Source organism: Schistocerca piceifrons, chromosome 1 (assembly GCF_021461385.2).
Source record: "Schistocerca piceifrons isolate TAMUIC-IGC-003096 chromosome 1, iqSchPice1.1, whole genome shotgun sequence".
Taxonomy (NCBI): domain Eukaryota; kingdom Metazoa; phylum Arthropoda; class Insecta; order Orthoptera; family Acrididae; genus Schistocerca; species Schistocerca piceifrons.
The window spans coordinates 801,485,774-801,509,502 of record NC_060138.1 but is presented as its reverse complement, the minus strand read 5'-3'; the positions used below and the strand labels follow the sequence as shown (position 1 = coordinate 801,509,502).

The 23,729-nt window shown below is 38.4% G+C and overlaps 1 protein-coding gene across 1 annotated transcript in view; it reads right to left on the bottom strand.

Annotated features, from left to right (window-relative positions):
* The window catches only part of LOC124713815 (leucyl-cystinyl aminopeptidase-like), a 289,726-nt gene that overhangs the window by 17,351 nt on the left and 248,646 nt on the right, over positions 1–23,729 (bottom strand). The window contains exons 17-18 of the mRNA XM_047242975.1: positions 12,029–12,157; positions 7,291–7,372 (exon numbers count right to left, since the gene is read on the bottom strand). Coding sequence (XP_047098931.1) covers positions 7,291–7,372; positions 12,029–12,157 — 211 coding nt within the window. The remainder of the gene's footprint in view (positions 1–7,290; positions 7,373–12,028; positions 12,158–23,729) is intronic.

Here is a 23,729-nt window from a genome sequence, read left to right as displayed (position 1 = left end):
GGGTGATGAAATTTTTGGTGGTGAATTTGTTCCTGGAGAATGCTAAAACTTTTTTTAATTTCTGGGTGGGATAGGGGATGTTGCTTTTTTCTGCAAGAGGACCATTTATCCCAAAAAAGCCTGTCCGTTACATGTATGGTGAAGGGTATAAGCACAAGTAGACACAAATTTATGTGCTGTTTGAGTGGGATGCATGTACAGCAGGAAGTATCTAAGAGTGGAGATATATCTATAGTGGATGCAGTTTTATATCTATAACCTAATTTTTTTACACACAGTTCTTGTTTTTGTCAGGGTTTACAAGAGAGTTATGTAAAGTGAGTCAATAGTCATTTTTTCATTTATTTTGAAAGTAGTGATCGCTTATTGGCATTAGTCAGCCAGTCAGGCAGCTGCAACCAGCCGAGATAGAAGCTGCAACAGGGAAGTAACAAATGTTGTGACTTTTACGAGCTCCTATCCAGGAGCAAGTTGTAAAATTTCATCTGTGTGCTTTCATAGTATAGTTTCTTGAGTTTCTGTGTGTTATTTTAATATCTAATAGACACAGTTCTTGCATTTTTGTTTGCTTCAGAAAGTAAACCGGGTTTGTGACATATTACAAGTTCCTAATAGGGGCGAATTATTTAGTCTCAACTGAGTGCTTCAGTAGTTTGGTTTCTGAATCTCTGTGTGTTAATCTAATTTATTAGATACAGTTCCTACACTTTTGTCAGGGTCTGCAGCAGAATTCCACAGCACATGTCGATAGTCGTCCGTTTGTCTGGGTGGTTCAGTTTTCCACAGTCTTTAGTATGGGTAGGGACTATGATTGTTGAGTGTGGATGGAAGCAGAGTTGGTGACACTTTGCTCTCAACTCCAGGCTGTGATGGCTTTGGTTACACAGCCTGAAGCTACAGTGGATGGGCACCACTGTTGTGGGCCGGCCGTGGGTATCCAACAGACTTCCAGCATGTCAGAGCCCTCTGATCAGTCCTCACTGGTGGCCAGCCCATTACTGCCTGCTCTGAGGTTGAGTGGGAGGTCACCTAGGTGCATGGCCGGCAGCAAAAGACTTCCTAGGGGGCCACACATAAGGCATTCCCAGTTAGTCTAACAAACAGATTCCAGATACTGTCTGTGGCTGACACTGTCACTCAGCCAGATGCAGTTGCCTGTCCTGTGTCAGAGGAAACCTTTCAGCCTGCAACATCCAGGCAATCACAGAGGATGGAATCATTGGTAGTTGGAAGCGTCAATGTCAGGTGTGCTTTGGGTTCCTTAGGGACATGGCTGCCAGGAAGGGGAAGAAAGCCAATGTGCACTCCATGTGCATACCGGGTGAAGTCTTTCCAGACACAGAACGGGTCCTTCCGGATGCCATGGAGAGAACAGGGCACTGCCAACTGTGAGTGATGGCTCATATTAGTACCAATGATGTGTGTTGCTTTGAATCGTAAGAGATTCTCTCTGGTTTCGAGCAGCTCACAGAAGTGGTAAATGCTACCAGTCTTGCTTGTGAGATGAAAGCAGAGCTCACCCTTTGCAGCATAGTCGACAGAACTGATTGTAGACTTCTGGTACAGAGCCAATTGGAGATTCCAAATCAGAGGCTCAGATGGTTCTGTGACTGTGTAGGTCGCAGCTTCCTTGACTTGAGCCATAGGGTTCTGTTCTGCTGAATGGGTCAGGAGTCCACTACATGCAGGAGTGGCTACACAGGTAGCAGGGGGTGTGGACTGGGTGGTTTTTTAGGTTAGGGGTTCTCAGGAAAAAACATAAACGGCTTCAGTCACAAAAGGTGCAGGCTGAATACTGGAAGAATGTAAACAAGGAACATAAATACAGTAACCATTGGTTTAACAGTTGTAAATTGTTGTAGCTATACTGGGAAAGTACCAGAGGTCCAAGCACTAATAGAAAGTGCACTGAAAGCTGGCGAAAACTGGAGAGAAGTTCCGTTTTTGCATTGAACCTAACAGTATTCTGAAAGAATAAGCATGTTTGTTGCTGTTAGAAGTAGTTTAGCTCGTCATGAAATTGAAGTAGATAGTTACTGCGAGTTAGTATGGCAGAGGTCTTTCTTGGGAACCAGAATAAAATAATAATTGGATCCTTTTACTGACCTCTCAATTCAGATGATACAACTGCTGAAAAGTTCAAAGAAAACTTGAGTTTGATTTCAAACACTTATGTGACATTAATTTACCCTCGTTATGTTGGGAATGTTTAATTCCAGAGGTACACACAAAATAGCATCCAAAATAGTGCTAAGTGCATTCTCTAAAAGTTATTTTGAGCAGTTAGTTCATAAGCCCACACGAATAGCAAATGAGCTAATTATGATCATCAAAACGGATGCAGGGATTAGAGAACACAGGATTGTCAAAACGAGATTGAATCTTGTAACCCCAAATCTTCCAAAAATAAAAGAAAAATATATCTATTCAAGTGATTCTGGCGTTCCCCAAGGTAGTGTTATAGACCCTTTGCTGTTCCTCATCTGTATAAATGATACAGGAGAAAATATGAGCAGCCTTTGTAGGTTGTTTGCAGATGATGCTGTCATTTATTGACCAGTAAAGTCGTCAGAAAATCAAAACAAGTTGCAAAATGATTTAGAAAAGATATCTAAATGGTTGGAAAATTGGTAATTGACCCTAAATAACAAAAAGTGTGAGATCATCCACATGAGTGCTAAAAGGAGTCTGTTAAACTTTGGTTACACAATAAATCAGTCAAATCTAAAGGCCATAAATTCAACTAAATACCTAGGAATTGCAATTACAAATAACTTAAATTGGAAAGAAGACATAAAAAATGCTGTGGGGAACGCTAACCAAAGACTGAGTTTTATTGCCAAGACTCTTTTAGAAAATGTAACAGGTTGACTAAAGAGACTACGCTTGTCCATCCTCTTTTAGAATACTGCTGCATGGTGTGGGATCATAACCAGATAGGATTGATGGAGTACATCCAGAAAGTTCACAAAGGGCAGCATGTTTTGTATTATTGTGAAATAGGGGAGAGAGTGTCACTGAAATGACACAGGATTTGGGGTGAACATCATTAAAACATAGGCGTTTTTTGCTGCGGCAGAATCTTCTCATGAAATTTCTATCACCAACTTTCTCCTCCGAATGCAGAAATATTTTGTTGACAACAGTCTCCATGCAGAGAAATGATCACCATAATAAAATAAGGGAAATCAGAACTTGCACCAGAAGGTATAGATGTTCATTTTTGCACACACTGTACAAGGTTGGAATAATAGAGAATTATTTTGAAGGTGGTTTGATTAACCCTTTGCCAGGCACTTAAATGTGGTTTGCAGAGTATCCATGTAGGTGTAGATGAGGTAATCTCAGAGTGGGGATGCATGCATCCCAATGATTAACGACCCATTGTGTCTTATTGCTCGACGTGACAAATGCTGTGTTGGCTGACATTGAGGTATGTGTCATATTATATAACATGGCAACATGTATCATATTACTTCATTGACACAATGCATTATATTACATGACATGAGTAAATACTAATAAGTAAAAAAGTGTGAATATTTCATGTGGTTTGATTGAAATATCTCTGAAGCAGTTGCCAGATTAGTTTTAAAGTCATTTTCCATGTTTTACAGTCTAATCTCTGCCTACGACATATTCACCATTTCTGTGCTATGAAAGGAGCATTTTTCATTCTGGTATAGCATATGAGAATACTTTTGACAATAAACATATATGTGGTAGTGAGTCAAATGCATTTTGCAAGTCAAGAAATGCAGCATTTACCTGACTGTCTTGATCCACAGCTTCCAGGATGTCATGTAAGAATGTGTGATTTATGTTTTCAGAGTCCATGCTGAGGAGATCAGTCTGTTCAAGATACTTCATTATGTTTGAGCTCAGATTATGCTCTAGTATTCTCCAACAGATGGATGTTCATGGGATTCCAGGAAAAACAAAGAAAGAAAGCAAACAAAATTTGGTCAGAAGAAAGGAGGAACCTCATTGGAAGAAATGAACAACTGTGGGAGGAGACAAGTCAAAGCAGCAAATAATTCCCTCCTGCACCAACATAGACGAAACTGATTATGAAGAACAGAAATTACTTTGTTCATTGTTCTTCACTGGTAAAAAATGGATAAAAATGAACAGTCTTCTGTTTCCACTTTTATGCTTCATATCTATCACTGTCAGCTTCAGTGCAAAAGAATCAGATCTAACTTTGAGTGCCATGATCAACATTTTGCACTGAATAGTAAGATTTTTGTCCAGTCCTGCTATAGTGTGATAATCTAGGCATACATATATCTATTAAATGTTCATGACAATGTTATGAAAAGGATAGATGGCTACTCATTATATAGAGGAGAATTGAGTCACAGAGAGGCACAACAAAAATTCTGCTATCCTTTTCATAATACTGTCATGATTCCATTCTGTATTTTCCATTATTAAACATTTACATTATATGAGATTGCAACCACAGATTATCAGCATGCGCACATCAATGCACAGTAGCAGTATGTTCCAAAAAGCTGCGCGCAGAAATGTGATTTTGGGGGTTCTACTGATCAGAGAGATAAAACTGTCAACTGTTTTGAATAGCCCTTGGCCTAGTGACTATTTGAGTGCCTGGGCATACTGTAGCTATCCTACACTACAGGGTTAACATTAAACATTACTCATTTTCTCCAGTCCAGGCAAACTGGGAAAATCAGTGTTTTTTTGCATTAGATATGGTATAGGATCGACCTTAGATGGTTTGTTCATGGGCAGTTCTTGTGATAAACCCGAAAAACCATGATTTTTGGATACCAAAAGCAGCAATTTTGGGGATCGCCACTTCTATAATTTCTATTCATGACAAATCATCAAAATTTTGACCATATGTTTTTAAGATAATGGGAGAACCTTAAACCTTTTCTTGGTATGGTTAAGCGTTACTGAGATCCAGAGGTTCAAAGTTACTTCAAGCATAAATTTAGTTTTAATTGAGGTAGTGGACACCAAACTTATGCTTTTAGTTGCCTTTTTTGACCAATAAATCTTATGAGGCTCTGTCTCTGTATAATTGGTGCATACACATCTATGTCTGTCTTGACCTGTAAATTAGTCGATGGTATACTGTATACTGTAGGAGTAGCCTAAAAATGTTGTCCGAAGTGAACTTGTGTTGCGTTAACTTTATATTATACATACACATTTGTTGATTATATGTGTCAAAGTATGTAAATATGTTGAAGTATATAAATAAACTGCCAAAACTTTCCTGAGCTACAGAATTCATTTTATATAAGCAGCAAACCCTGCTGTAACAGGTAAGGAAGGGAACCAGCTGAAAAAAGCTCCTGTCAGAACACAAAAAAGGCAAATACAGGGGGGTCAAAAAAAGTATCCACTGTTTAAAAGTTCATAACTGGCAAACTAATTGACAGAGTTGTCTCATCTTTGGTAGTGTAATAGTTTGTAGTTCCGGCAATCGCCACACAAGCGTTGTTTTGCATTGTTTTGTTTTGTCTGATGAGTCGCCAGATAGTCAGTGTTTTTGTTTTCTTAGTTGCACCTAGTTACACAAGTAAACATGGCTGGCACAAGGCTTACATTTGATGAAAGGAAGTCAGTTTTGAAGTGGTATTTTAAGTACGAAAACATTAATGAGGTTCAACAGTAATGGAGAAATGAGTATCAAACAGAGCCACCGACATGTTTAATGAGTCATCGCATTCGAGACAAATTTGAAGCCGAAGGCTGTGTTAAAGATGTACACAAACAACAATCTGGACAACCTGTAACAGTAACAAGTCCAGCTAACTCCCGTCGTGTGTTACAACAATTCTCTCACTCACCACAGAAGTCTGAGACAGTGTGCCCGTGAAACTGGAGTGAGTCGCTCAAGTGTTCAGCAAATTTTGAAGACAGCAAAGTGGAAGTGCTACATCCCATGATTGCTACATGCTACGGAGGGTGACCCAGATCGTAGAATGGGATACTGCGAGTGGTTTACTAACATGGTGCGCAACGATGAAGAGTCTGCAGAGATGATTGTGTGGTCTGATAAGGCACGGTTCAAACTCAATGGTACAGTAAATCGCCACAATTGCATTTACTGGGCCACCAAAAATCCGAACATCCATGTATTTGCCAGGAGTAAATGTGTGGTGTGGGTTGTGGGTTGTCTTACCAGGGCTTGATTGGGCCATTCTTCGTTGACGGACAGTTACCGGTGAGGTGTACCTTCAGAAGCTTCAGACACCCATTTTACCTGCCATCCGAGACTTGTATGGAGACGGATGAGTTTACTTTCAACAAGATGGTGCCCCAGCCGACTACCAAAATAATGTTAGGGCGTCTCTCGACAAAAATCTACCAGGAAGATGGATAGGCTGTAGAGGTCCTGTGGAGTACCCACACGTTCCCCAGACCTAACTCTTCCGGACTTTTACCTGTGGGGAACACTAAAGGACATCATTTATTGACAAAAGCCATGCACATTGGATGAACTTTGGGAATCCATCGTACATTCATGTGCAAATATCCAACTGAACATGTTGCAGTCAGTAGTTCGTGCTGCAGTTCGGCGGCATCGTTTGTGTGTGGATGTTAATGGTGACTATCTCGAACACCTACATTGATATATTTAAGTTGGACTTTAAGCTACACTTTCACTAAAAATGAGACAACTCTGTCAATTAGTTTGCAAATTATGGACTTTTAAACAGTGGATACATTTTTTTTGGACCCCTCTGTAGGCTACTTCTTTGTAGAGTCCTACAGAAAAGTAGAGAACCAGTAGGCTCCCTTTCTCACCAAAAATTTTAATATGCGAACATATTCACACTTTTTTGTGCTGAAAGATTGTAGCAAAGAGACAGAGATGATGGCAGAGAGGAGACAGTGCCAGTGTAAGAGAAATGGAGAGAAGACAGTGATGGTGGGAGAGAGTGACAGTAAAAGGGAAAGAGAGATGAATGAAAGTAGCGCTGGGAGCCACAGAAAGAGGAGACAGTGATAGCCAGTGAGCTACAGTAGCAGTAAAAGAGAAGGAAATATTGCTAGAGATATAGTAGTGGGACCAAAAGAAAGAGGAGGCAGTGGAAATGAAAAGGAAGAATGGAGACCATACATAAGCTTGTGGGGTCTGGGCAGTTGGTTCCCCCACTTTTCAGTGAGTCTTGTATAGAGGAGCATATTTGCCTTTCATTTGCTCTGACAGGAGCATTTTTCAGCTGTTGAATTTAATAAAAGAAACTGATGTGGCTGAAACTTATGTCATTCTTTAAATGGTTCTTACTTAGTATTTCTACTTACGAGATCATATCCATCAGATGTAACAAACTTCGATGTAATTTCACTGACAAGCTTTTCCATTATACCTGGTTTATGCTCGTACCTGGAATAAATGAAGGAGAATATTGTCAGTGTGCAACTCAGTAAGATACACACAATATTATATCCACTTTAGTTTTTGTCATACTTATTCGCTCACTTTAATCCAATTAAAAATTACAAATTTCCTCAATACATAAGGACACATACTGAAATGTAGCTCTGGAGGGTAAAATAATAGTGTGCACTGCTGACAACAATTTTGAATATTTATTGTTATTAATTTGAAATAATGCACCACATAATCACACAGGACACTGCACATAAAGTGTACCCTTAAATATTTCATAAACGGTTGAAGATATAGGGACAACATTTTGGGAAACAATAGTATCTAAAGGGGCTAGTATTGGCACATGTTGCAACACCTGCAAGAAAATGTCAAAACGAAATAGCCTGCAATGTGCAATGTGGTGAGACAATTCATGGCTCTTGCTGATGCAACACCTGGACATTCATCCCTATTGGTGCGTGACTATTGCACAAGAACCAATATCACTGTGCTGTCTCATCCTCCACTATAACCAGATCTGACCCCTTGAGACAGTTTTTAATTTCTAAAGTTGAAAACCCCATTGAAAGGACGAAGATTTGCAGTGACAGATGAGATAAATGAAAATTTGCAGACGAAATTCACATGATCCAGCAAGAGGCATACCACGACTGCTTCTGGAAGTGGAAACGGCATTGGAAGCAGTGCGTCAATTGTGGAGCAGAGTATTTTGAAGGAGACCATATACAGTAAGTAAAAGATATGCCTAGAAAAATTTTGTGGAAAAAGTTCTGGAATTTTTTGAACAAACGTCGTATACACACTTAAAGATATAGGTGAGCAGCTTTTAGCACAGCAACCATCAGGTCGAGTGCAAATAAATAATAAAGAATAGAATAAGAAAATTACCTTTTATTTTATTAGTCTGGAAGCAAAGCTTGTACAATTATACTTTATTTTCATAAACTAGGTATAGCTATTGTTGATACGATTATAGTATATGGTCTTGTGCCTTTATTTTGCTGAAATTCACAATAGCACCTTTGAAATATATTTTATTTTAGATTTTTCTTTTATTTGATAAAATGGACAGAATAGCTAGTCAATCTTGATTTATCCAATAGCAAAGATAATTTTTTTTATTAGTTTCAGTTTGGAACAACTGAGACACAAATGATGAAGTATAGAAAGGTGTGTAGTGTATGAGGGAGTGATTCACTGTAGTTCCATTTAATTATAATTTGAAGTATTTTTCTGGCTGTCCATCAGGCAGTGTCCACACTTGTCTCAGTTTTATGTAGATGCCTATAATACCTTTTTATTTCTTGCAACACATGCACCTTATCAAATTAGTTGTAAATTTCTATCAGATTCTCCAGTGCTACAGCCAGAGCATTTCATGTAGGACAATTGTGTCTAGTAGGTAAATGGTTATCATTTTAAAGTTTTTAAGTTTCAAGCAACACTTTTACAATAATTCTAAGAATTCCAAACACACCCATTGATATCTGCCAAAAACCAGTATTCCTGATGAGGCAACAGTTTGTTGCGAAAGCTTGAATTTCATGTGTATGTTTGTGTTTGTTTGTGTGTCTATCGACCTGCCAGCACTTTCGTTCGGTAAGTCACATCATCTGTGTTTTTAAGTACATATATATGTTTATATTTTGCATATGTATGGGGCCTCTAACTGCAAACTGCCCTTTATTTACTGAACATATTTTGGTGTTGTTCGGATTTTTTTAAAAAATTGTCTGGTCCTGGGAGGGGCTCGAAATATCGTGGTCCTCAAAATCTGGAGGCTCTTCCAGGATCATAACCCAGGATGGGCTACCCTCTCTGCCCCCCTCAGTCCACCACTGATGATAGTTGTCATTGTTAAAAATGAAACTTTCTGCAAAAATACCTGACAAAGATATTAAATATTAGGTAGAAGTTTATGGAATTCACACTATTTCAGCCACTAAGCAATGCCAAAATCATGTAAGCAGCCATAGTTAAGCTGAGCTGGCATATTTTTGTCTAATACTTTTACACATTTTGAGATATTCCTGTGAAAAATTTTGCTGCAAATCTTGACTCATTTTAATATTCTCTGTTGATCCATCATGGACAGGAGACATGATCTTGTCAAGTAACTATCAATGAAATTCACCAATAGCTGTGTAATTGAGATGTTATTTTATTTTGACTGCAAATCTTGACTCATTAACATGTTCTCTGTTGATTCATCATTGACAGGACTCATCATCTTGTCAAGTAATTATCAATAAAATTCACCAATCGCCGTGTAATTGAGATATTATTTTATTTTATTTTGGCTATCAGTTTTAGCATTCCACTGTGCCACCTCCAGGCCCAATATGAATCTCTCAAAAATAAATGATATTGTCATACAGTGCCATATATTCCTGGATGTCATGAGTTCAAAACCATTTCCCAAGTACTTCATTCAAAGACTTCATAGTAACCCAAGTTGCTTTCATGTCTACCTTCAATCAATCTGACATGGTATGGATCCCAAACACTCGAGCAGTACTCAAGAACAGGTTGCACCAGCACCCTATATGCAGTCTCCTTTTCAGGTGAACTACTCTTTTGTAAAACTCTCCAAATCAACCAAAGTCGACCATTCGCCTTCCCCACCACTGTTCTCACATGCTCATTTGATTTCATATTGCTTTGCAATATTACATCCAGGTATTTAAACACCTTGACAGTGTCAAGCAGGATGCTAGTAATACTATCCACATTAACTTACATTTTTACACATTTACAACTAGCTGCCATTCTTTGTACCAACTAGAAATTTTGTCCAAGTCATCTTGTATCTTCCTACAATCACTCAACTTTCACAATTTACCATACATCACATTCAACACCTTACCATACATCACAGCATCATCAGCAAACAACCACAGATTGCTGCTCACCCTGTCTCCCAACTCATTTATGTATATAAACAACAGCGGTCCTATCACACTTCCCTGGGGCATCCCTGATGATACGCTTGTCTCTGATGAACATTTGCCATTGAGGACAACATACTGGGTTCTGTTACTTATACAGTCTTCAAGCCATTCATATATCTGTAAACTTATTCTGTATGCTTTACCTTTGCTAACAACCTGCAGTGCGGCACCGTGTTAAATGCTTTTGAGAAATCTAGAAATGGAAACAGGCCTGTTGCCCTTCATCCATTGTTTGCAGTACATCATGTGAGAAAAGGGCAAGCTGAGGTTTGCACAAGTGATGCTTTCTAAAACCATGCTGATTTGTGGACATAAGCTTCTCAATATTAAGAAAGTGTATTATATTCGAACTGAGAACGTGTGAGGATTCTGCAGCAAACCAAAGTTAGGGACATTGGTGGGTCCATTCTTTTATTCTTCTTATATACTGGAGTCTCTTGCACTTTTTTCCAGTTGCTCAGGACTTTGTGCTGGGCAAGAGATTCATGATAAATGCAATGCCATAGATTTTTCTTTGTAAAACCAAACTGGGATTGCATCCAGATCTGGTGAGTTATTTATTTCAAATCTTTCAGTTGTTTCTCTATGCAGGAATGCTTATTACTATATCGTTCATATGAGAATCTGTCTATATCGTTCATATGAGAATCTGTCCAATGGTCAAATGATGGTATATTTGTATGATTCTCCTATGTGAACAATTTCTTGAAAGTGAAATTTAAAACTTTGGCTTTCATTCTCCTTGAGCCTGGCCCTGGTAACATATCAACATCACATTTTTGGGAATGAGACGTAAAAAACTATGGGCTCCTTATGTCTGTTTAAGACACAGTGCCCAAATTTGGGCATCCATATTTTGGTAACCCAGTGCAGACATGGCTGCAGAATCACCTTCAGATGTAGATGGAACATGTCCTTCAAGAGAGATAAGTGTACAATAATTTGTAATGTATAATGTGCTGTTATTGTCAATGTTGACCTAGGGTGAAATTTGAGTCCAGACAGATGGGGAATTAATTGAAAAGTTTACATTTCAAACTGGCTACATTTCATATTAGGACAATATTTCACACTGAAGTCAGAGGCAGCTCGTAACTGCACATTTGCATTTATCTCTGGCTGATATCCCTCTCCATTTTTTATCAGACTGAGCTTGTGACCCATCTCTAACGGCCTCCTCCCCAGCAGGATGTTAAACTCTAAACTTCGTTAAACTCTAAACTTTTTCTTACTTCCAGCCAAACTGTTCAGGAAACATTCCTAAACAACAGCTGAAAGTTCTTCAGTAGAGTTCATATTCAATTTGTAAACGATAATTGAGATAGGAAGTTTCTTGAGAAAGAGCTTTAATGAAACATTAGTCAAAGATATCCTTTGATCATGCGTGACACCTTCCAGTAATTCTGTTAAACAACTTTTGTCCAGAGAAAATGCATTTTTCTTCCTTCTTTTTTTTTTTTTTTTTTTTTTTTTTTTTAAAAAAAGGGAAAAAGAAAGAAAGAAAGAAAGAAAGGACGGAAGAGGCATTACATGTCTGGCCAAGAGAGGCATCAGCTACTTTTTGTGAATGGTGTTGTCACCTTTTACCACAGTTTCTCAGTAGCAAAAACTGGCAAAATGATGTCACAAAGCAAACACATTACTGGAAATCTACACAGATCAGCATTATGGAGATAAATATTTTCATGTTACTTACTTCTCTTTAATTTCAGACCAATTGTATGACATAAAGTTGAACAACAGATAGGGATCACCAATCTTGTTGATTACATCTAGAATGTCTTCATCACACAGTGAGTTATTCAGCACAACAGCATCCAGCAATCTGCGAAATCACAAAATATCAGCACAAAAGTAACATGCACATTAATGTTTTAGCTGTGGAATATTATGTAAGGTATCATAATTAATTAGAGCAATTTCCAGTGTTAAGACATAACATATTACATATGAATAACTCTCAAGTTCCATAACAATCCAGCCATTTCTGGGTCATGAAGTGGTGCAGAAACACTTTCTGTAATGACATCCTAACTAAGCTCTTGTATTTTGATCTATCAAAAATATGATAATCATCTTGAGTATTCAGACTTCTGATATTATCCTCTTCATCACAGTTTTGAAAATGTGATCTGTCTCTTACTTGCGCCCAGTTCATTGTATATTCCATTTGTAATCATACACAATGCATAGTCATAATGTTTTAATTATTGCCTCAAGAAATAAAGTTATGTAATTAAATTTGTTTGTGTATCCTGGTACACACTGAAATCCACACCTCAAAGTGCCATACTATGCTACTATAGGAGCCAAAGTGAAGTGGAGTATCATACAGTAATTGATCTACTGCATTTGAAGGGGGGAAAAATACTACAACAATCTGTACTGTGAATGTGGAGTGTATGGGAACAATGCACCATTGCTGGTTGTTGGGGATTAATTTGAAATGGGACTCATTACTGAAGATAATTCTACTCCACTTGATGAGATTCCAGGTTGACAATACGTCTAGAGACATCCCGGACAGTGTTGGGATACCAACCTGACTGTTCTACATCTACATATACTCTCTGCTAGCCACCAAGCAGTGTGTGGCAGAGGGCACTATTCACACCAAAGTCATATTTCTCCCCCTCTGTTCCACTTGCGGATCGCTCAAGGGAAGAATGACTGAACACCTCAGTATGAGCTCTATATTCCCTTGTCTTTGAATGGTGACCATTGCAAGATATGAAAGTTGGTGATATATATGCTCTACATCCTTGGTGCAGTCGGATTTTGGAATTTAGTGAGCAGCCCCTTCCATTTAGCATGTCATCTATTTGCAAGTGTGTCCCACTTCAAACTTTCTGTGAGATTTGTTGCACTCTCACGATGACTAAATGTACCAGTCATGAATCTTGCCACTCTTCCTTGGACCTTCTCAATCTCTTGAATCAGACCCAACTGGTAAGGGTCCCATACAGATGAACACTACTCTAAGACTGGACAAACTAAAGTATTGTAAGCAATTTCCTTTGTTGAAGGACAGCATCGCTTGAGGTTTCTACCAGTAAACCACAATCTAGAGTTCACCTTACCCATTACTTGTGTAATCTGATCATTCCATTTGAGATCATTTTGAATAGTCACACCTAGATACTTGATGGATGTTACCACTTCCAAAGACTGGGCATTTATTTTGTAATCATACACTAATGGGGATTTTTGCTTTGTTATACACAGTAGGCTACACTTAATAATACAGAGAGATAGCTGCCAGTCATCAGTCATTAGACCACGCATTTACTTTCTGCAAATCCTCATTGATTTGTTCACAACTTTCGTGCGATACTACTTTCCTGTAGACTTCAGCATCATCGGCAAACAGTCTAATGCCACTGTCAGTACCATCAACCTACTTTCCTGTAGACTACAGCATCATTGGCAAACAGTCTAATGCCACTGTCAGTATCATCGACCAGATGGTTTATGTAATTCGTAAAAAGCAGCAGATTTATTACACTGCCCTGAAGCACACCTGATGTTACGCTTGTTTTTGTTGAAGTCCCCCCCATTCAGGACCACATACTGCTCTCCTGTCTGTTAGAAAATTTTCTATCAAACTGCATAGTCATTCGATAGACCATAACTTTTTGGAGCAAGCGACAGTGTGGAACTGAGTCAAATGCCTTTCGAAAGTCAAGGAATATGGCATCAACCTGGGAGCCGGTATCTAGAGCCTGTTGTATATCATGCACAAAGAGGGCCATCTGTGTCTCACATGACTGCTGTTTCCTAAAACCGTGCTGGTTTCTGCAGATGAGCTTCTCAGAGTCCAGAAAGGTCATTATGTCTGAACACAACATATGGTACATAATTCTACAACAAATTGATGTCAGTGAAGTTGGCCAGTAATTATGTGCATCCAATTTTCTACCATTTTTATAGACTGCTATGATCTAGGCCTTCATCTCAGATAGATGATGGATAAGAATGGTGCTATATTTGTAGCATAGTCAACATAAAATCTTACAGGGATACTATCTGGTCCAGATGCTTTCCTAGTGTCTAAGGATCTTAACTGTTTTACAATCCCAGATACACTAAACACTATGTCAGCCATCCTTGCATTTGTTCAGTAATTGAAAGGGGGAATGGTGCTTCAGTCCTCTACTGTAAATCAGCTTTTGAAAGCTAGGTTTAGAATTTCAGCCTTCTGTTCATCATCATCTGTTACATTAACCGTACTGTCAGGAAGAGAAGGTATTGAATTATTTGTAGCGTTCATAGATTTTATGTATGACCAAAATTTTTTGGGGTTATTTGTAGAATCTGCAGATAAAATATTGCTTTCAAATTCATTAAAAGAATCTCTCAGTGACCTTTTGACAGCTACTTTCATTTCACATCATTTCTGTTTGTCAGCGGGGCAGTGACTACTTTTAAAACGACAGTGCAAAATTCTCTGCTGTCTCAGCAACTTCCTAATATGTTTGTAGAACCAAGGTGGATCCTTTCCCTCCCCTATATTTTTGCTAGGCACATACATCTCTAGCACATGGTGGACAATACCTTTAAATTCCGAACAAAGATGCTCAGTATCTTTGCGTCCCGTGGTGAATGCTTAGAGGTGACTGTGAAGATATTCATTAATGACACTTTTGTTTGCTTTCCCAAATAAGAAAACTCTACACTTTTTCTTTGTTGTTGTTGTGTTGTTTTTTTTTTTTTTTTTTTTTTTTTTTTTTTTTTTTTTTTTTTTTTTTTTTTTTTTTTTTTTTTGCGACTTCCACTGACATAAAAGCCAAAATGACATTATGGTCACTAATACCTTCTTCTAGATTAACTTTCTCAAAAAGATGAGGTCTCTTTGTCGCCAAGATATCTATTATCTTCCCATCTCGAATTGGTTTTCTAATCAATTGCTCAAGGTTGTATGTTGAGAGTGCTCCTGTAATAAATTCACATGAGTCTTTGCTTCTGCCCCCTGTGATAAATATGTAATTTTCCCAGTCAATGGACACTAGATAGAAGTCTCCACCGATAACTAATGGATAATTTGGATATTATTTCCTATGTACTCAAGACTTCCCCTGAAACATTCTGTGATGTTTGTTGTGGATGCTGGTGGTCTATAAAAACATCCTAATACAATGGTCACTCCTTGTCTGATTGACAGCTTTATCCAGACTATTTCACAGTCTGTCCCAGTATCAATCTCAACTGCATTTAAACAGCTTTTAATTGCAATGAACACACCACCTCCCATAGCATCAGTCCTATCCTTTGTAAACATTGTCCAGTCTGAGTTCAAAATTTCACTGCTATTTATGTCTGGTTTCAACCAGCTTTTGGCACCTAATACAATATTGGCATTACTACAGTTTATTTCAGAGAGTAACTCGGGGATCTTGCTACAGATACTTCAACAATTTATTAACAAGAGATTTAGCATATTTAAATCCTTTGGAATTACCTGTTTAGGCTAACTAATAATTTTTACAATTGGCACACCAACATCAGTGTTATGAACCTGTAATTTTTCAGGCCATGGTGGAGAACCTAAACTAAAAAACACCCATGTACACACCTGAAGTACTGTGCTACCTGTGTAGCTGCTCCCTGTGTGTAGTGCACCCCCTATCTATCTAGGGGCACCCTACAACCTTCCACCTCATAGCATAGGTCAAGGAATCTACAACCATTTTTGTCACAGAGTTGACTTAACCTGTGTATGATGCTGGGTATGACCCTACAGCCTGACAACCGGGAGTGATGGTCTGGGGTGCCATTTCATTTCATAGCAGGACTCCTTTGGTTGTCATCCACAGCATCCTTACAACATGGTGGTGTGTTGATGGTATTCTAAGCCCCATTTTGTTGCCCTCAATGGTAAGCTATCTTAAGCTTACATTTCAGCAAGATAATGCCCACTTGCACAAGACGAGAATTTCTGCTACTCTCCATGCTTGCCATCCTCTACCTTGGCCAGCATGGAAAGTTGAGAACATTTAACACATTGTTGTCAGGGCTCTCCAGCCAGCTCAGGATTTTGACAAGCTAACGTGCCACATCCAACAACTCTATCTGTCAATTCTAAACCAAATAACTGCTTGCATGAGGACTGGAGGTGGACCAACACATTATTGAGTTGTTCAATTTGTGAAGCTCTTTCTCTGGAATAAATCATCCATTTTTTTCTGAAGTTGTGATTATTTGTTTGTCTGTACATGTACATCACATCTCCTGATTTCTATCATATTCAGAAAATTCCTATGTGGTGTGTTTGTTTTCACCCCTCCAGCCTCCCCCTAGAGTGTACATCAAGTTTTGTTTGAGATATGACAGTACTCTCAGTTTATCTCGTCTACTGAACATATAAATCTTTCTACTTGTTCTAGTTACTCTTTTTACTTTGGCAGTCTTTACTGTTACTACTGCCTCAAGGTCACTAACATTGTCTTTGAAGTGAAGTGGATGTCCACAAAGAGGTCTGGTTTATTTGTTGTCAGTATAACTAATATTTCTATCATGTGCAAACTTCCAAACTATTCTTCTATGTGGCTGTGAGAGAAAACATTCAGTATTTTTTTCACAGGATGTGCTGTCATGCCCACCACTTATGAAAGAGGAGAGTACTTGAAGTACCTTTGGTATGGTACCTCTGGTAGGTGTCCCTTGGTAGCCATCCTACCCTCCAAATCCATTTTTAGCAGCTTGAACCAGCAGTCCAGGCAGTTTACAGCTGCTTGAAACAACTACAAACTCATCACGACAAAAGGAATCATCATGGGGATGCTTTAGCTGTTTTTAGAACAATCAACAAATATCTTTAAGACTGCTGTTTTCCTTCAAGTTTCTGTATCTGTTTCACTATAAAAATTATCATGCAAGTTCACTTCAATACTAGAGCTATGGAAGAAGTCAAACTGACTGTTTTGAAATTTTGTCTGTCTAAATTAAAATTTTTTTTTTTTTCATGAAGCTTAGAAATTTTTGACCTTTTCTTTTCAACAGTAGGAATTACAAATCTGCAACTACACACATTTCATTTATGTCTCGCTGTACATCTAGAACTTTGGAAGTAATCATTTTGACAACTTAACATCTATGCATGTTTGTTGTGTGAGAGTTCTGCAAATGCTCAGATGCACTGCACCCCACTGTGACATGGTGCTACATGTATGCTGTAGCTTGTTGGTTGATTATTTACTGCATTTTGCTGTACCTAATATGATTCTCTGTAAGCCTTAAAACAGATATAGTACTGAAAGTGGCTCATAAGTTGTCAAACAAGGACAAAGCAAGAGTCTAAAGGTAGTGAACGTGGAAGACAAATTTGTAACTGTGCGTGACTGTTATATTCCTCACTGTGTTCAGTCAGATGAAAGTACTTGCAAGTGTCCAGGGGAGATATTCCAGGAACTGTTAGGGCCTGCAGCAGCAAGATAAACTGCTCCAGTAAGTCGTTCAGGTATGACTCAGTTATGTTAACCATTTTTTGAGAACTTTTAAATTCTGGAATGATGGGACAGAATGGGTGACTGCGGATCATATCTTGAACTAATGCCATACATGAGGACTGACACCGTTTGTGAAGAGAAACATGAAAATTCACGGCACTGCCAATCTTAGGCAGCTGTTCATAGATGGCAGAAGAAACTGTACACAGTGACAGTATACCATAGGCAACACTGGAAAAACAATTAGTGCATTCCTCATTCTGAACTACATTCATTGATTGCAGTTTTATGAATTCATGGATTTTTCTGTGCTGAGGGAATGGATATTGACAACTGAAAAGAATGGAAATTACCTATCTGACACAATGTCAAAAGATAAATTTAGAGATATCATGAATGTTTTGTCTTTGTATCATAAACAAAGATGAAGACTCAAAATGAACAAATTAACTTCAGAGTCAGAAGTTCAGAATTGTGTCACAGAAAACTGTTCTCTGTGTTATAGTCTGGAATGTAAAATCACAAGTGATTGACAGCTCATTCTCATGAAGGCCAGATGCAGATACGCAAGATACACAGCTTGTAAGCCAGATAAATTTCGCATCAAATTTTGGTTAGTAGTCAGTGGAGACAACCAGTATCAATTGAACAGATTTCTGTGTATGGGAAGGATGAGTATCAACCACAGAATCAAACCCTTTTTGCAGCATCTCATTGTGAAGAACTAAGACCTGAACATGTGAAAAATGGTGCCAAAGAGTGTTTTCTGTAGTCAGCAATGGGACAAATGATGAAGACAAACATGGAGCAAGTAAGTAATATAGGTGGAATTGCAGTGTTTCACAGTGCAAGAACAATTTGATATCAGTTACATGACACCAATGACAAACCTATGTGTGGGAAATGTATGAACGTAATCTCAAACTAACACCTTGCTTTTAGGGCTGTTTATTATAAGAACATACAATTTTATTTTCTATAGTATCCTTATCCTAAAATGAATTGGAATATACTTTTCATAAACAAACTTTTTTGACATATAACAATGTTTAAATTACAAAAACGGTTTCCAGAAGCTCTGTTACTGTAGACAATTTGACTGTTACCTCATTTTCTGATATGGCATATAAATGTTCAATGTTTATATAAAAGGTGAAGCTTTTAATACCCAAGAAAGTGGTACAACAAAAGAAGTATCTGGAATAAAATTTATTCCCTGAAGCCACACAAAACTTTGACTGTTGAACATCTTTTCCCTTTCTTCTGATGAGGAAATAGAAAAATAGCAGAATTTCATAGAAAAAAAGACACTATACATTTACATTAAAGGCGAAAACTAAATGAAAGATGGCATGATAGTTTTTATATGTGCATAATATGGTTTTGCAGCACAGCAGTCAACTTTATAGCTGTATAGCTACATTTACATTCCACTCATAAAATTTCAAATACTGTCTTGGAGTACAGTAGCCAGTCGGAAACATTGTGCTAATTACATATATTAGTAACAGTGCTGCAATTAAGTGGAAACAATTTTTTAAACCAAACAGGGCCTAAACAATGATAAGAGTGGGTACTTAATCCTTCATTTTGGCCTCTAAAGGTGATGTATTAGCTGAAAATGATAAAGTAATCGTTTACCATTGTGGTGTAAAGATGAAGTTTCCAACGCCCCCCCCCCCCCCCCCCCCCCAAAATCCCATTCTCCTCCAGGCACTGTTTTGCATGTTTGCATTTTGGAATTTTGGACATACATCATCACACTGGGGAGACAGCAGAGGCCTGCAGCATGAGAACACTCCATGTGTCCAACTGCTGATATGTAACAACTGCAGAGAGCAGTGTTCTCCTCATTCTTTGAATTATTTCATGCCAAAGAAAGAAAAAAAAAAGATACAAGAATACAAAACCACTGACTGCCATCCATATTCTGAGACAAAGAAAAACTACTATCACTTACATCCAGTTTAAAAGACCACAAACTTTCCAAATACAGTAACAGCCCCTGTCTGTAACAAAGGTGAGAACATTTGCTTTTACTTCAAAATCTGGCCTGATAATCACTGACTTACCCCCTTCCCCTCATTCCCACTACACCCACATCACCGAACTCGGTTCCCCAGCAGCTGGCAACATGTTTTCTACTCATCTGGCATCACCCAGTGAATGGTCTCCTTCCTCTGGATCTTCTCAGCCAACTAATGCTGCTTCCTGGCTGCCTGACATCAGCCAGTGCTCCATGGAGACACAGACTAGGGTCTGCAGGACAGCTTGTTCACCTTCTCTTACTGATAACAACCAAATAATTCTTAACCAGAGTTAAAACTCCAGAAGGATAACAAGATGGTTCAAAGGTTAAGGTGGAATCGGCAGCCTCAGCTGCACCAGTTGACTCCCCCCTCCCCCCCAAAAAAAGATGTTAAAGTTACACACACTGATGTTCTTCTCTCCAAGTGGAGAAAGCAGAAGCTGAAACATGACCCATCTTCTTGTTGCCCTCCAGACAACACTCAATGTTTATCCAGGCATTTCCCTCCAGAAAATTCGATTCCCTGAAACATATAGCCCTACCCTACATAATCACATAACAATTTTAAAAATGGCACTGGCCCTGAAAGGGCATTGGATGGCTTTGTCATTTGAACTACTATGTATTTTACTTTCTGTTATGCCTATCTTCCTCCAAACAGGAAGCTGATGTATCAGGAGATGGATGAGCTAATCTGTCAGGTACCTTAACATATTTTCCTCCTTGCCAATTTCAATGCCCACAACCCATTTCTGGTTGGTGATTGAAGGTACTCTAATGAAACAAATGATTACAAATGTTGATTACTAAACCATGGAACACCAACTATTTTAAGTGTGGCACTTGGAAAGTTGACAGCTATTGATGTTTCAGTCTGTGGCCCCAGCCTCCTCCTCTCAACCCAGTAGAGCATCCATGATGACTTCCATGAGAGTGGTCATTTATTAATTTTCGTGACCCCTGTACCATTACCCAACTGATTGCCCTCAACAATAGGTCATCAAGAAAACTCACTGGAGAGCATTCAGTGTCACCCACCCATCCAGTGCAATTCTACAAGGGAATATTGACAACTTAAACCAGGACACAACTAACCAATACTGAAAGCAGCAGAACTAATGATTGCCCTCTCTTTTGAGACATCTCACTGAAACCAGTCCCCTGGTGGATACAGGAAATTGCTAAGGCAAAAGAAAATCACAGTTTGGAGCTCCAATGATAAGCATCATCCAACAGTGGAAAAAACCTTGTTGCCTTCAAAAGGCTATGTGCCTGGGAACTCTACCTTATAATATACCAGAAAAAAGAATGCTGGGACAGGTATGTCACTACCACAAGGACTTCACACCTCTTGTCCACAGGTATGGATGAAGTTGTATTATATAATTCGATGGCTCCAAGTATTAACATCATAAGTCCAAAAATGGCTAAACTGAGTTACGATGCTCGGTAGAATTGTTGTCTCCATACTTTTCCCCTGTATAAGTATCGTATCTCTAGTGCCACAACTTAAGCAGCAATAGCAATCTTCAGAATATCATAAGTCAGCTAAGGGGCTCTTTCACCAATGATAATGATTGCAAGTTATGTTACGATGTTTTCCTGGGAGAATTGTAGCAGAACAAATATTGTAAGTGTAGTTACGATGTTTGTATAGGGAAATTTTACTGTGTAGATGCATGCGATGTTTTTCACTCGCCCATTAAGTTGGTAGCATTGTCGTCCCAGGTTGTTTGTAGCCGACAATAAATATGTTCATTGTAGATGTGGCCATCAGTACGAGTATAACCAGTTATTTCGCTTAGCACATTAATTGATAAACATCTGTGTGAACGGGTTCCGAGTGTGCTGCTTTTGTAATTAGTATCATTTATTACGTTTTTGGATAATTATGTACTCAAGTAGGGCATTAAAAAGTAATGGACATGGTTTTCAACCCAACGAAAGATGATGAACGTAAGTACTCATTTTCTTTTATTGTAACAATGATAAAAAAACGTAATTTCGTATATACAATTGAAAACCTGAAAAAGCCCCGAAATTCTATAGACAACAAAAATAATTACGATTTCTCGTTTTATATACAAATTAAGAATATTTTTCATAAATTTTTGGCTGCAGTTCTATTTAGTGCTACAAATAATTTGTGTTGTTGCAGTAATAACTATTGTTAGATGCTCTTTGCATCTTTTTACAGGAGATGGAAATGCAAATAAAAGGGAACCACTTCTCACTGATGCTGGGTGCTCTACTTCGTGGTTTTCTAATGTTCGTCCCAATAATGGCACAGCTGAAATGATAACAGGAAATAGTTCAAAATTAATTGATACATCGTGTTTGGATAATAGTGATGACTCTGTTGCTAATCCTGACTTCGTTGCCACAACAGCTGATGATTCATCAAGCAGCAGTGACGAGAAGGAACAAAAGAGAAGAAAGTTCAAAGGGAAACATAACAAAGACCAAGGTAAACAATAAAAGTTTCTGTAGCATAGTACATTTCGCAAAACAATATAATATAGGCATTTTATTTTAAAATTACGCATTTTTATTGCAGGAGAGATCTTCTTACTAACTACTGGGCAACGCTTAATCTTTCTCCACCCATATCCACAGCAGGACGTAATACAACTATATCCTCACCAAACACTGTTAGCACACGACAATGTGAAAATAAGGATAAAAAGACCCGTAAAAGCAACAGGAACCCAGCCTCATGGATAGTAAATAGAGCAAAAGAATCTCTCAACAGAGGTTTTGCACACATTGGTCAAAAAGGTGCTGAAATAAAAGCAAGAGTAATGAAGCCCAGATGCGATCCTAACTTATGCCGACTAAAATGTCATAACAAGTTAACTCAAGAAATCAGGTAGGATATTTTTGAACAGTTCTGGCAGATGGAGGATCATAGCAGACAACAAGAGTTCTTCTGTCGACATGTGAAAAATGTAAGCAGGAAACATTTGAAATGTGGAAGAATCAAGAAGAAAATTTTCAAGACAGTATTCTCTAACAGTCGATGGGAATATCATTAAGGTGTGTCAGAAAATGTTTCTGCACACTCTCTCTATTACAGATATGTGGGTGAGAACTGCCATGCAAAAACTGAGAAAAGATGGAATTCTGTCACCTGAAATGAGAGGAAAGCATTCCAGAAGGGGAAATACAATAGGGCCTCAAATAAAGGAGTCACTGCGAGAGTATATAGACAGTTTTCCTTGTGTAGAGTCACATTACACAAGAAAAGAAACAAGCAGAAAATGCCTTGATGCAGAACTGATCATTGCAAAAATGCACAGAATGTACCAGGAATGGATCAAGGAAAGAAAATATGCCACCATATATCCTGCCACATTAAGGCAATACACTGATATATTCAACCAAGAATATAATTTGTCATTCTTTCAGCTTGAAAAGGATAAGTGTGAACTCTGTGAGTTTTACGATAGTTCCTCTAGAGAGGAGAAAGCAAAGTTGGAAGACAAATACATGTTTCACAATGTCAATAAAACTATTGTCAGGGATCTGAAAGAAAAAGACAAAATGAGCTTAATCTCGGACAAGTCCATTATTAGTGCATGTTTCGACCTGCAGAAAGTGTTGGCTACTCCCCAGTCTGATGTGAGGCTTTACTACTACAAACGGAAATATTCCACCAACAATTTTACAGTATATGACATGGGAAACAAGGAATGGCATTGCTATGTTTGGCATGAGGCCATTGCCCGCCATGGTCCAAATGAAATAGCTATCTGTCTTTATCATTTCTTGCAGATGAAAGCTTGCAAAGGTGGAAAAACATTCAACCTGTACTCTAATAGCTGTGGAGGCCAAAATAGGAACAGATTCCTGTTTTGTATGTTCGTCATTGCTTCTGTTAAGTTTGGAATTTCAATCACACATCGCTTTCTAGAACGGGGTCA